We start from the raw sequence: 14,422 nt of genomic DNA on the forward strand, positions 1-14,422 counted from the left end.
CTAAGGGCAGCAGCAAATTCCGCCGCCCCCTCCCCCTGCCGGTCAGCCTGAACACGAATATTAACCATCTATCAAAAACCTCTATAAATAACTAGGGATTGATATGTAACATGGATGTGGATCCTTCGAGAGAGGAAAAAATTATCCTCTAACATGGCATTAACAGCAAGCGATCCTGTAGGAGGGAAATAACAATATCAGTCAAATGGGTCCATTACAGCTAATCGGTTTTGGAAGGAGATGTAATAGACTGGGATCTCTTCCCAGTACCTCGAACCTCTTGCCATGGTTGCTCTTTGGAAGCCCGTTTAGGAGGAGGCACATCTGGAAGAGGAAACTCCCAGTCTGGAATGGACATTGGAGGAAGGCCTAAGGAGGTGCAAAACGGGGTAAGGTCTGTGTGGGAAGATAGGGTGTACCATTTCCCCGAGGAGCAGACTTGAATGTGAAATGGAAATCCCCAACGGTAGCGAAGCTGACGTTTCCGCAGCTCATCCGTCAGGGGTTTCAGGGATTTCCGCTGCTGTAGTGTGTACCAGGAAAGGTCTTGATAGAGGCTTATAGTGCAGCCATTGAAGTCGATACTATCAAGTTGCCTGGCTTTGAACATGATCTCCTCCTTCTGGGCGAAGTAATGGAGCCGGCAAATGACGTCGCGAGGTCGGTCAGTGGCTAGGCCCCTCGGTCTAAGGGCTCTGTGGGCTCTGTCGAAAGTGATGACATTATCTGAGTTTGTTCCCAAGAGTTTGTTGAATATCTTGGACAGGGCGTCCACTAGACCAGACTGGGAAACCTCCTCCGGGAGACCACGGACTCGGATGTTGTTCCGTCTGCCCCTGTTGTCGATATCTGTCATTCTGGACTGTAAAGCTCGGATTTCTTTGGACTGAGCAAGGACAGAATCCCTCAGCTGGGACATACAGGAAGCACTGGCTTCTTGGTCCTCCTCCAGAGTAACCACTCGGTCGGATAGGTGAGAAATGTCGCTTTTGATGGAAGAGAGCTCGTTCCTGATAGTGTCTTGAAGGTCTTGTTTTGTGGGAAGGGACCTCATGAAGGTTAGGATATCCCGGAGCTCGCGACTACTAGCTGCCGAAGGATCAGCCATCTCGTCAGCTGGATTCGAAGTCGGAGAAGCAGAGGGGGAGGTCTGGGAGCGGGGAGAGGAACGGCTCTCCATCTGTGGGGATATCGTGGGATGTAGGAAGGGCCTCAGGTCTGTTTGAGACCTCGTGACTTTCCGTGGTTGGTTGTTTTTGCTCCGTCTAGAGGATTTCGAGGCACGTCTCATATTCTAGAGAGGGACAGTGTGGAGGTTGTTTGCAAGTAGCTCAAGATGTGTCAGGATCAGCAGGATACATTCGGCGACATGGCTTTTAGGAAGCGGTCATCCCCCTGTGGCCTGGTATCAGATAGCCATCAGGTGGCCCCGGGTAGAGTAGTAGAGAACAAAAGTCCAGGGCAGTGCATGGCGGTGTTTGGGCGCCAGACAGCAAGGAGAAAAAATATAGAGGTTAGAGGGTCTCTGCAGACGTGGAGAGTATTGATGGAAAGACACTGGCGTAGGCTTTCTGGTTATTACTCTTCCGGAGGGGGGTGTAAAATGACCTCAGGAGATTGTGTATTTCTCTGATACCCCAGGTTCCTGGGAGCTCATGTGTGGTACTATCTGCCTGTTCAGTCTCCAGGGTACTCCCAGTGATCTTCACCTCCAGCGTCAGTCCTGGAAATCCTCCAGTGCGGCCACCAGTGCGACACCCAGGGTTGGGGAAGGGGGGGGGGGGGGGGGGTTCACGCAGGGCCTCCTCCGTTCAAAAGTCGCGGAGGTGAGACATGAGAACAGGCAGGGTTATAGAAATATAGGTATAGTGGCTGTGAGCTGACTATTCCAGTATTCGCCACAAGAGGGGAGCCCTAGTTACAGCCAGCCCCAGTCAGGGAGTGAGATGGGTGCTGAGCCAGTCACAAGATGGCCGCCGCTGATCAGTGATATACAGGCCCTTCGGAGGTCCCCCGGTCGTTGATCCCCACCAGCGGGGGAAGAGATCTTGCCAGGAATGATGTGTAAGACGGGGGTTGAAGGGCAGGCGCCCGGAGAGGCCGGGGATCGGCTAGGTAAGTCTAAAGGCCGGGCGGCGCCAACCACAAGATGGCCGCCAGCCACACTCGTCTCAGCCCTCACCTCCCGCAGATCGTCCGGTCACCGGTCTCCCGTGAGGGCCAGCGCCCGATGGGTAAGTCTTCTGGTGTCAGGGAGTGCCTTTTAGGTGGGGGAGGGAGTCCGCAGGGTCGCTGCACCGGGTTTAACGGATCGCCGGCGCCGCTCCAAAATCGAGGCCCCGGCTTCTGGGGTGGAGGTAGGCCGCAATCCGCAGGGGGCAACGCAGGGCCCCCCCGATTCCGCAGCCTCTTCCTCCGGGTGCAGGGTGATGTGATAAGGCTTAGGGGACTATTCCCTTGTAGGTGGGCTTCCAAATCCAGCACAGGGGTGTATTTTAATATATTGTCGGCCGGAGCTCAGCAGTTACCCGACCTTCCTCGATGCCAGCCAGGCCACGCCTTAGTCAGGGTTTTATAGTACAATTACCCTGTGATATACATCCAGTTCTTACTGTGTACGGTTATATCTATTGTTATATAGCTGTGTAAGCTAGTCCAGTGCAGTATTATTGTCAGTAATAACCTCTGCATTGTACAAACTGTGACTATCTGTGTGTGCTTTTGATAGCTGAGTGTTGTCCATTTCTCTTTCATCCATCTGGGGGGCGCTGCGCCGTTACTTGTGGGTTAGAGGTGTGTGGTTGTGCAGTTTGGCACAGAACTATTAAAACCGGACTCCTCCCCCCTTTAACCCCTCCCATCTCCTTCCTGCCTAGCCAGTATTTCAGTTTTAGTTTTGTGCCTGTAGAGTACAGGCACATATTTTTTTCATTGAAGGATTAAGTTAGGTGTTTTATTATTTTATTGTTGGAGTGCCTAGTCCCTGTATACAGGTGACGGGTACTACTAGAGTGGGGTTAGATAAGAGTTCCCACTCTATTCTGCTGCTGGAGGCCACCACACTTCGGTCACTGGGGCTTGATTCCTGTTTCTATGAGAAGAAGTCGGCAGTGAGGAGGTACAGGATAGACACAATCTGTCTCTGACAGTATTGGTCTATCCTTCCTATATTTCCTTTATTTACTTTATTTCTTCTGTGTCCTCCCCCTGTCACATTATCCCCCCCCCCCCCCCCTCCTCCCCTTCCCCCGGAGATGAGCGGTGGTACACAGTAGCGAGGGCTTTACTGATCCCTGCTACTGGTTTGCTGGTTAGTCCGGGAGAGTGGTGAGTCGCTGCCCGCAGAGAGCCGCTGTATGTAGCGGCGCGCAGGAGCCGGGGAGTTCCGGCTACAGCACGCCTTCTCAGGGCTGACCCGGCGCATACGTCAGTTAAAGAAGGGACGGATTCCCGCCCTGCACTACCGCGCGCGCACTCCAGCCCAGCGTCTACAGAGCTCCGGGGCGCCATCTTCTCCAGAGGCAGTACGGGGGACGCTGTGCAGCACACGCGGCTCAGACACTTATTTGGCTCACGACTACTCACCCTGTTTATTCAGTGGGGGTCACCTAACAGCAAGTATACTTTGGGGGCATAGTGTTCTTCTATGCTTTTAGTGAGGGTTATCAGTTTAATTTGCACAGTATAACTCGCAATATTCTTACAATATAAATTGCACAGTATAATTCACAGTACTGTTCACTACTCTACTGGGTTTATAGTTCGTTTGTAGTACATTGTTATTTACAAAAAAAAAAAAAGTTTCATTATGACCAGTAAGCCAGACAAATCTACAAAGGGGAAGACCTCCTCGGTTTGTTTGTCATGCTCACAATGTGGGTCAAAGCTAGCTAAGGGTAGCGCGGACGCGGGTACCCTATGTACTTCATGCTCTGGTGCATCTGTGGCGGACCAGCAGGGGGGTTCCGCGGATCATTCTATGCCTCCTTGGGCCAGGAACATGGTGGATGCCATTTCAGAATTACGTCAGTCCAGATCGGGGGCTGATTCCGGTCAGAATACGGGGGAACCTCTCTGGGCTCAGAATATGGGCAGGTGTCTTGCTGATTTAACTCAATCTCTAAATAAATTTGTAAACTCTGCCGGCAGTTCTTCTGATACAAAACGGCCACAGCCGTTGCCCGCTATAACTTTCCCGGGGGAGGAGTTGGAGACATCCCCATTGGAGGATGGGGAAGTAGACCCAGAGTGGGACGAAGTTTCGGCCTGGGAAGATGAGGTATTTTCTACTAGCTCAGGTGTTAGATTGCTGATAGAAGCCATCCGTCAGACTCTTAATATTCAGGATACGGAAGTGGCAGAGACTTCCTCTGTTTTTTTTTTTCAAACTACAGAAAAGACAAGTTACGGTCTTCCCTTCTTACTCTCATTTTGCAGATATTTTAAAGGAGCCCTGGCTTAAGCCGGATTCTCGTTTCCAGGCCCCTAAGAAATATCTCTATCCTTTTACAGAGGAGGATACAACATTTTGGGAAATGGCCCCAAACGTAGACGCTCCTATTTCACATTTAGCAAAATCTACGGTTATTCCTTCTGTACAGTCTGTGACGTTGAAGGATCCCACAGATAGGAAGATTGAAGCAATACTTAAATCTATGTTTTCTTTATCAGGTGTTTGGGTCCTCAAGGCCGCTGATGACTGGCTAGCACAGGTCGTATCTGGAATGCAGTCTGACGATCCATCGGAAGCCATTCAGTTAGCAGAACAGATTTCGGAGGCTCTTACTTATGTGGGTGAGGCCTTGTTAGATTCGGCTGCGCTACAATTCCGTATTTCTGCCTTGACCGTGACAGCAAGACGGTCTCTTTGGGTTTGGAATGCAGATTCTGACTCAAAACCGACCTCGACGGCGGTGCCCTTTGAAGGTGAGTTTCCCTTTGGGTCGGAATTAAAGAAGATTATTTTCGATACTACTGGGGGAAAGAGCCCTTTACTTCCAGTTGCTCCTCAGAAACGAAGACTACAAGGTTTTGGTCCTTTTGTACACAGGGCAGAGGTAATTTCCATTTCTTTCGTGCTTTCTCCAGGTACCCACGAAGAGGGGCATTCAGAGGTAGAGGAACACAGGCAACTCGTAGACCAGCCAGTAAACCTGCCGACAAACCTACTGCATGACGGTTCACGATCGCCGGAGGGATCAATGACGGTTGGAGTTCGTTTACTACAATTCAGAAAGGTGTGGCTTCTGTCGAACCCAGATCGCTGGATGACGGGGGTCATATCCAGGGGATATATGTTAGATCTCGAGGAACCAGTCCCATATCGTCTGTTCGTCACTCCTCTTCCAAGCGATCCCTCCAGACGTTGAGCTCTTCTTCATGCAACAGCCACTCTTTTACGAAATGGTGTAATTCTTCCAGTTCCCGCTCAACAGAGAGGTCGGGATTTTACTCTGGTCTTTTTCTCGTGGACAAATCGGACGGTTCGTTTCGACCCATTTTAAATCTCAAAGGTTTGAGTCCATATCTCTCAACCCAAAAGTTCAAAATGGAATCCATCCGCTCGATTATCGCCGCTATGGAACCAGGGGAATATTTGGCTTCAATAGACATAAAAGACGCCTACCTGCATGTTCCTATTTGGACGGGTCATCAATCTCTTCTGAGATTCGCAGTCGACCCTTGGCATTTTCAGTTTCAGGTTCTCCCCTTTGGCCTATCCACGGCTCCTCGGGTATTCACAAAGGTTATGGGCCATGTGGTGGCAGTTCTGCGGTGTCAGGGAGTCAACATTACTCCGTATTTGGACGATCTGTTGATCAAGGCCCCGTCAGAGTTGATTCTTCACCAGAACTTGCGTCTCACGATAGAGACTCTACAGTCATTCGGATGGATAATACATTTTCCAAAGTCGTATTTGCTTCCTTCCCAGAAAATGTTGTTTCTGGGACTCGTATTCGACACCAACAACTAGAAAGTGTTTCTTCCTCAGGACAAGATTCAGGACATACAGTCCAGAATTCGAACACTGGTACATTTACCGGTGGTTTTGGTTCTCGGATGCATGCAGGTGTTAGGCAAGATGGTTGCAACCTTCGAGGCAGTAACATATGCCAGATTTCATGCTAGACCCCTTCAGGCTCAGATTCTCAACTGTTGGACTCGACAGGGCCTCATCTGGAGTTACAGCTGATCCGTTTGTCTGTACAGACTCGTCAGTCGCTTCGCTGGTGGCTTCACAGCCCCAATTTGACCAAAGGAGTTCCGTTCACGATTTGGTCTTGGGTGATGGTCACCACAGACGCAAGCCTCAGAGGTTGGGGGGCGGTGTTTCAGACTCATCACTTTCAGGGGCTCTGGACCAGTCAAGAGTCAAAGTTACAGATCAACATCTTGGAGTTGAGGGCAATCCGGTATGCACTACTTCGGATTCAAACCATGGTACAGGGTCATCCAGTGCGGATTCAGTCCAACAACGCCACGGCAGTTGCTTACATAAACAAGCAACGAGGCACTCGAAGCTGGTCCGCCATGAAAGAAGTCGCTCAGATTCTCACATGGGCGGAACATTCGGTTTCGGCCATATCCGCAATTCATATTCCAGGAGTCGAGAACTGGGAAGCGGATTTCTTAAGCCGTCACACGGTGCATCCGGGAGAGTGGGAGCTTCACCAGGAGGTGTTTCTGACTCTAGTAGCCCGGTGGGGGATGCCCGATGTAGATCTGATGGCGTCTCATCTCCACAAGAAACTTCCTCTCTATGGGTCGCGTACTCAGGACCCTCAAGCAGTTCTAATCGATGCACCGACAGCGCCGTGTTTCCGCCATTTCCACTGATTCCACGTCTGCTTCAACGCATTCGGCGAGAAGGTTTTCCAATCACTCTGGTGGCCCCAGATTGGCCACGCCGGCAGTGGTACACTCTTCTGCGCAACATGGTCGTCGAGGAACCATTCCGACGCCCTCTGCGTCCAGATCTTCTGATTCAAGGACCATGTCACCACCCAGATTTAGGTCGGCAAAAGGTTTTTTTCTCGTCCTGTTGTGCAAACAAGGATTCAGGCTAGAAAGCCGGTGACTTCTGGAATTTACCACAGAGTGTGGCGTATTTACATTGCTTGGTGTGAAAAGTGTGGTTTAACACCGGATTTGTTTAGAGTTCCTCGCCTGTTATCTTTCCTTCAGGAGGGTCTCAATAAGGGTCTGAGACTTTATTCACTAAAGGGTCAAGTTTCTGCCTTGTCGGTTCTTTTTCCAAGGAGACTGGCTATTATTCCAGAAGTTCAGACGTTCCTTCAGGGAGTTCTTCGGATTCAGCCACTTGGGATTTAAACTTCGTCCTTACGGCTCTTCAGAAATCTCCATTTGAACCTTTGAAATCTGTAGAATTGCGGTATCTAACATTCAAAGTTGTCTTCCTATTGGCAATTGCCTCCGCGAGACGAGTATCTGAATTGGCAGCTCTTTCTTGCAGACCACCCTTGTTGGTGTTTCATGATGACCGGGTGGTTCTGCGAACAAAACCTTCCTTCCTTCCGAAGGTTGTGTCAGCGTTTCATCTAAATCAGGACATTGTCCTTCCAGCGTTTACTCCTTCTCCTTCCGGGGAGGATTCCCATTTGGCTCTCTTAGATGTGGTTAGGGCCTTACGGATTTATTTATCTCGTACGGATGCATTGTTGGTTTTAATTGATGCGCCCAAACGAGGTTGGCCGGCTTCCAAGAACACAGTGGCTCGTTGGGTAACTTCGGCCATCAAACAGGCGTACATGTCTTCTGATGTTTCAGTTCCTGACTCAATTCGAGCTCATTCGACTCGAGCTGTTGTAGCTTCTTGGGCTGTTCGCGGGGGTGCATCTATTGAGCAGCTGTGTAGGGTGGTGACCTGGTTGTCTGTGCATACGTTTACAAAGTTTTACCGTTTTCATACTTTTGGTTTGGAGACTGCCTCTGTTGGATGTCAAATTTTACGGACGGCTATGCCGTCTACATCTCCCTCCTCTCATTAGCTTGCTTTGGGAAATCCCACAAGTAACGGCGCAGCGTCCCCCAGATGGATGAAAGAGAAATAGGGATTTTTGTTTACTTACCATAAAATCTTTCTCTGATTCCATCTGGGGGACGCTGCGATCCCTCCCGTATGTTTGTCTGGTTTATCCGGTTGTTTTTTTCGGTCTATCTCCTTTGGCTTGGCTAAACGTTACCTGAAGTACTGGCTAGGCAGGAAGGAGATGGGAGGGGTTGGAGGGGGGAGGAGTCAGGTTTTAATAGTTCTGTGCCAAACTCCACAAGTAACGGCACAGCGTCCCCCAGATGGACTCAGAGAAATAGATTTTACAATAAGTAAACAAAAATCCCTATTTCGTGTCTTTCACTCAACTTGCTATCCCTATATTCTATAACCTGAGGGGGCTTGGTGCGTCAGGTTTTATCTAATATAGGATTTTCACAAAGATATACTGTATTACATATTTTTCTCTGTGATTTAGTCACCATATCTCTCCTTTATCTCTGCTGGTGCTGACTACACTGCGCAGGGGTTTGGGTTTAGAGGTATAGTGCTGCTGATAATTGTACTGTTACCTCATACTGCAAGTATACCATGTCTGCTTCTGAGGGTAACGGTTCTGGGGCTGAACACACTGCCGGTGTTGCTGAAGCCACAGATCCATATGAGGAGAATATAGCAGCTGTGGGCTCTGGTTCTGGGGGCTCCTTGCCCCCCAGTGGGATTATGGCAACGGAGGCACATACTGACCCACCGTGGGGCGCTTTTTCCACGCTTCTGCATACGCTAGTTCATAAACTAACACCCCCTATGGGTCCCCCAATGCCGGTACAACCGTATGTGGTCCCTGCAGCTAACCCGCCGTGGGCGTACGATTTATTTGCTCAGTTAAAGAAGTTGAGCCAGTCCCTGACTACTAAAAAGTCTGACCATCGCTCGCCTAAGTCCAAGGGGCTCCTCTAAGCGAGCGCTCGTCTCCTCACAATCCACTGCTGTCACTGACACCTCGTCTGATGAAGACTGCACGTATACTGACCCCACAGGTTCTGACTCTGATACGGCTGATGGGGAGGGTAGTTCACATGTGGATGTTCCTGATCTTGTGGAGGCTATTAAGTTAATTCTACAGATTACGGATGATCCCGAGCCATCCGTCCCTCCTAAGAAACCAGATAGGTTCAAGCGTCAGTAGGTGGTTAAACAAGTTTTACCTCACTCTGACCACCTAGTGGATATACGTCAGGAACCCTGGGAAAACCCGGGTACGAAGTTTGTGCCTCACAAGAAAATGCTGGCTCGCTATCCCCTCGCGCCAGAGCTGTCTAAGAATTGGGAAACGCCTCCTCCAGTGGACACTCACATGTGGCTAGGATGGTGGTTTCCTCAGCTCTCTGTCGCGTCTCTAAAAGAGCCTACGGATAAGCGTGTGGAGGGTTGTCTGAAAGCGATTTACACCCTCACGGGTGCTGCACAAAGGCCCACTATTGCAGCTACATGGGCTGCCGAGGCTATTGAAGCGTGGGCCTTGGAGTTAGATACTGAAATCTCCTCTGACCATGCTAGACAATGCTTGTCATATATTGTCACAGCTTCTCGCTATATTAAAGAGGCGGCTTCAGATGCCGGTATCCTAGCAGCCAAGGCCTCTACTACGTCAGTCCTGGCTCGCCGGATATTGTGGCTGAGATCCTGGTCTGGGGATCTGGACTCTAGAAAAACCCTGGAGGTACTCCCTTTCAAGGGAGATATTCTGTTTGGGGAGGACTTAAATAAGATAGTGGCTGACTTGGCTACTGCCAAAACTGCCTGTCTACCAAATACCGCTCCTTCTGTGTCGAAGGCTAAAGGTACGTCCTTTCGCCCTTCAGGTAAAGCAAAAGCTCAGGCGTACCACAAGCAGGCCCGCACTTCTAAACCTGGTAAGCCGAAGCCCAAAAGATCCTGGGCTGCCCGTCAGCCAGCTTCCAAGACCGATAAGCCTGCCGCATGACGGGGCGGACCTCCGGGGGGCCGGTTTCTAGGGTATACCCAGGAATGGTTGAAGACCACTTCAGATGCCTGGGTACGGCAAGTCGTCACTCGAGGTTACGCCATAGCCTTCAAAAACCGACCCCCGCATCGATTTTGCCAGACAGACGTCCCGTCGGACCAGACAAAGGCAAACACTCTGCATTCGGTGGTACAGACCCTCCTGGATACAGGAGTCGTAGTACAGGTGCCTCTTGCTCAGAGGGGCCGGGGGTACTATTCTCCGCTGTTTCTAGTCCTGAAACCGAGTGGGTCCTCCCGGCCCATTCGCAACCTCAAGGCATTGAACAGGTTTGTGAAGGTTTCCAAGTTCCTTATGGAAACCCTTCGCTCTATAGTTCTGGCCTTGGAACCTGGGGACTACATGGTCTCCCTGGATATACAGGATGCGTACCTGCATATTCCTATAGCAGTGTCATATCAGCAATACCTGAGGTTCGCTATTGGCAATCTTCATTACCAGTTTCGGTTTGACAACGGCTCCGCAAGTCTTCCCCAAAGTAATAGCGGTGATGACGGTGGTACTCCGCCGTCAAGGGGTCAGGATACTGCCGTACCTGGACAACTTGTTAATCCTGGCAAATTCCCCAGAACTTCTCCTGTGTCATCTGGATATGACGGTCCAGATTCTACAAGCCCACGGGTGGCTAATCAACTGGAAGAAATCCTCCCTGGTCCCTGCTCAGAGCATGGTGCACCTGGGAGCGCTATTGGACACTCACAACCAGCAGTTGTTCTTGTCTCAGGAGAAAGTCCTGAAGCTACTTTCTCGTCCGCAAGTGTCGATACATTTGGCAATGCAGGTGCTGGGCCTCATGGTCTCAGCATTAGACATGGTGGAGTATGCTCAATTCCAGTCTCAGCCCCTCCAGAGGCTGATTCTAGCCAAGTGGGATGGCCTGCCTCACCGGATCAGGTCTCACATGATCTCATTGACTCCGGAGGTCAGTCTGTCGCTACTTTGGTGGCTCTTCTGGAATTGCAGGCGGTCTTCAATGCGTTGAACCTGGCCCAGCATTCAATTCAGAACCGTCCTGTTCAAATAAAGTCGGATAACGCCACCACTGTGGCTTACATAAATCATCAAGGCGGCACTCGAAGCCGTTCAGCAATGAAGGAAGTCTCACGGATTCTACGTTGGGCGGGACGCCATCTATCGGCCATATCGGCAATATTCATTCCGGGAGTCCTGAATTGGGAAGCGGACTTTTTCAGTCGTCAGGACATGCGTGCCGGCGAGTGGAGCCTGCATCCAGAAGTGTTTCAACTCCTAGTGGAAAAGTGGGGTCTTCTAGATGTAGATCTGATGGCGTCTCGACACAATCACAAGGTTCCGGTCTTCGGAGCAAGAACAAGGGATCCTCAAGCAGCATTCGTGGATGCGCTGGCGGTGCCGTGGAGGTTTCGGCTGCCGTACGTGTTCCCTCCGGTGTCACTCCTGCCCATGGTAATTCGGAAGTTCAAGCAAGAAAAAGGAAATCTGCTTCTCATGGCTCCGGCGTTGCCCAGATGGCACTGGTTCTCAGACTTGCAAGGCCTATAGTGTGTCCACTTCTGCTTCCACAACGCCCAGACCTCCTCGTTCAGGGCCCCTGTGTCTACCAGGACCTAGCCCAGCTGTCTTTGACGGCGTGGCTCTTGAAGCTTCAGTCTTGAGGGCTAAGGGTTTTTCTGAAGAGGTCATTAAAACTATGCTGCGGGCCCGGAAACAGGCTTCTGCTCGGATTTACTATAGAGTCTGGCATTCCTACTTTGTTTGGTGCGCATCTAATAATTATGACGCTTCCAAGTTTAGTACAGCCAAACTTTTGGCTTTTCTGCAGCAGGGCCTAGATTTAGGCCTGCGTCTGGCCTCCCTCAAGGTTCATATTTCTACCTTGTCGGTGTGGTTTCAGAGAAAAATTGCGACTTTACCTGATGATCATACTTTCACTCAGGGTGTGTTGCGTATCCAACCTCCCTATGTCCCGCCTGTGGCTCCTTGGGACTTGTCGTGGTTTTGGAGGCGTTGCAGGAGCCTCCGTTTTAACACCTGTGTTCAGCTGACCTTAAGTGGCTTTCCCTTAAGGTGGTGGTCTTGCTGGCTATTGCCTCTGCTAGAAGAGTGTCGGATCTGGGTGCCTTGTCTTGTAGGTCCCCATATCTGATTTTTAACCGTGACCGGGCGGTTCTTCGGACTCGTCCCGGATATTTACCTAAGGTGGTTTCTTCGTTCCACCTTAATCAGGAGATTGTGGTTCCGGCCCTTCTTTCCTGATCTGTCTCCCAAAGAGAGGTCTTTGGATGTGGTACGGGCTCTCCGTATCTACGTGAAGAGAACTACTTCTGTTCGAAAATCTGATTCTCTTTGTTTTGTTTGGATTTCACAAACGTGGCTGGCCTGCTGACAAGCAGACCCTGGCCAGATGGATTAGAATGGTGATTGCACATGCTTATGTGAAGGCTGGTCTATCAGCTCCTACTCACATTACGGCCCATTCTACTCTGTCTGTTGGACCTTCTTGGGCGGCCCAACGTGGTGCGACCCTTGAACAATTGTGCAAGGGGGCTACGTGGTCCTCCGGGAACACGTTCATAAGGTTCTATGCCTTCGATACTGCCGCTTCCCAGGATGCTTCCTTTGGACGCCGGGTTCTTGTGCCCGCTACAGTGCGTTCCCTCCCATAAGGAATTGCTTTAGGACTTCCCCATTGTCCAATCCTTGTGGAGCCCAGTGTACCCCGCAGCAGAAAACGAACCCTGACGCACTTAGCTTCTTTGGGTTGGTATGGCGTTAGCCGCTGACACTTCTCTTGTCGTGAGAGTGTGGTGTATGTGGCTACTAACCGTTGTCTTCTCTTTTCCTGCTACTGCATTGGGCTGGTTAACTAAAAACTGAGCTCCTGTGCAGGGAGGCGGGGTTATAGAGGAGGCGGCACTGTGCATTCTGGGAACAGTCAAAGCTTAGAGCCTGTTGGTGCCTCGGATCAAGATCCTACTCTACACCCCATTGTCCAATCCTTGTGGAGCCCAGTGTACCTCGCAGAAAGAGATTTAACAAAGGTAAGTTCTTACCATAAATCTCGTTTTAGCAGCCGTGCAAACACATAGTCGCTGCCCACGGGGGAATGTATTTTTGCTTTGCAGGAGTGTGAACAACTGTGCAGCCTAGCGGCAGAAACACATTTTGTGCAGAACAAGACCAGCCCTGTAGTTACTTATTCTGTGCGATGATTGCTGCGACGAAGGTCCCAGTATTGACGTCAGATACCCGCCCAGCCACGCCTGCAGTTTTCCAAACACTCCCAGAAAACGGTCAGTTGAAACCCAGAAACTCCCACTTCCTGTCAATCTCCTTGCGTCCGCCAGTGCGACTGGAAGTGTTGCTAGAACCAAAACCACAAAGCTCTTTGTACTTGTACGACACGCCTGCGCATTGTGGTGCATACGCAAGCGCAGATTAGCCCCATTCTGCCGTAATCACTGCGCTGCGAAAATCCGTAGCGAGCGATCAACTCTGAATGACCCCCTATGCTTCTTTCTCTTCAGCCATTTCTAGTAATGCCATTTCCAGTAATACCAATACCAGTAACAGCTGTGTGACCAGTCAAGATGCAGTGGAGAGGGCTCAGCAAATGAAGAAAGAACTGCTGGATAAACTAGATCAATTGGCAGAAGCTCTTCCTCCAAACACGTTGGATGAGCTTATTGATGAACTTGGAGGGCCTGATAACGTGGCAGAGGTAATATACAACATGGCCATTTTACTATACATGTAGCTTTTCCATTTCTTAGTTTACATTTCTCCACTACTGGGGGTGACCCTGGTGTTATGCTGGTAGGGGATATAGTCAGGTATGTGTGGAGACACATTGTTAATCTAACAGATTTGTAACCGTTTCTTTCCACAAACCATCCGAGCATCCGTCCAATGCTGCGGCTTTACCATACAACTGCAGGATGGCTGTAGATGGAAAGTGTATGTCTGTCGTTTGTACATATCTGTAACAAAATTAGCAATTTGCCCCCATAGACTTAGTATAGGAGATCCCTGGAACAGCACCGAGAGAGGGTGAAGCCAGCATCAGTGATTCAAATACATCTCTCTTACTATTGGCAACCTTCACTGACAATACTCATTGTCTGGCCCCCTGGATGCGGAGTTGTCCAGGAATGTATCTCTCCCCTCTTCAACTAGCATTCTGTTACAAGCGAATAGCCTGCCAAAAGTTCCCACTGGAGTCTGCTTGCAGCAAACAGACACAGCTGAAATAACTGAGCGCAGCTCACCTCTGTCTCCGCAAGATCCAGCGTCACGCCGCATCAGCGTAAAGCAAGATACAGATAAAAATATTGTTGAACTCTCTGCATTAGTTATTTAATTCTGATTTCTCCTTCGTCCTAGAG

General features: G+C 50.2%; 1 protein-coding gene across 3 annotated transcripts in view; it reads left to right on the forward strand.

Moving 5' to 3' along the window:
- Positions 1 to 14,422, forward strand: part of SBNO1 (strawberry notch homolog 1) — a 257,136-nt gene that overhangs the window by 184,358 nt on the left and 58,356 nt on the right. For all 3 annotated transcript variants that reach the window (XM_063964507.1, XM_063964505.1, XM_063964506.1), the window contains one exon: positions 13,565 to 13,758. In XM_063964507.1, coding sequence (XP_063820577.1) covers positions 13,565 to 13,758 — 194 coding nt within the window. The remainder of the gene's footprint in view (positions 1 to 13,564; positions 13,759 to 14,422) is intronic.

The sequence above is a fragment of the Pseudophryne corroboree genome, chromosome 1, assembly GCF_028390025.1.
Source record: "Pseudophryne corroboree isolate aPseCor3 chromosome 1, aPseCor3.hap2, whole genome shotgun sequence".
NCBI lineage: Eukaryota > Metazoa > Chordata > Amphibia > Anura > Myobatrachidae > Pseudophryne > Pseudophryne corroboree.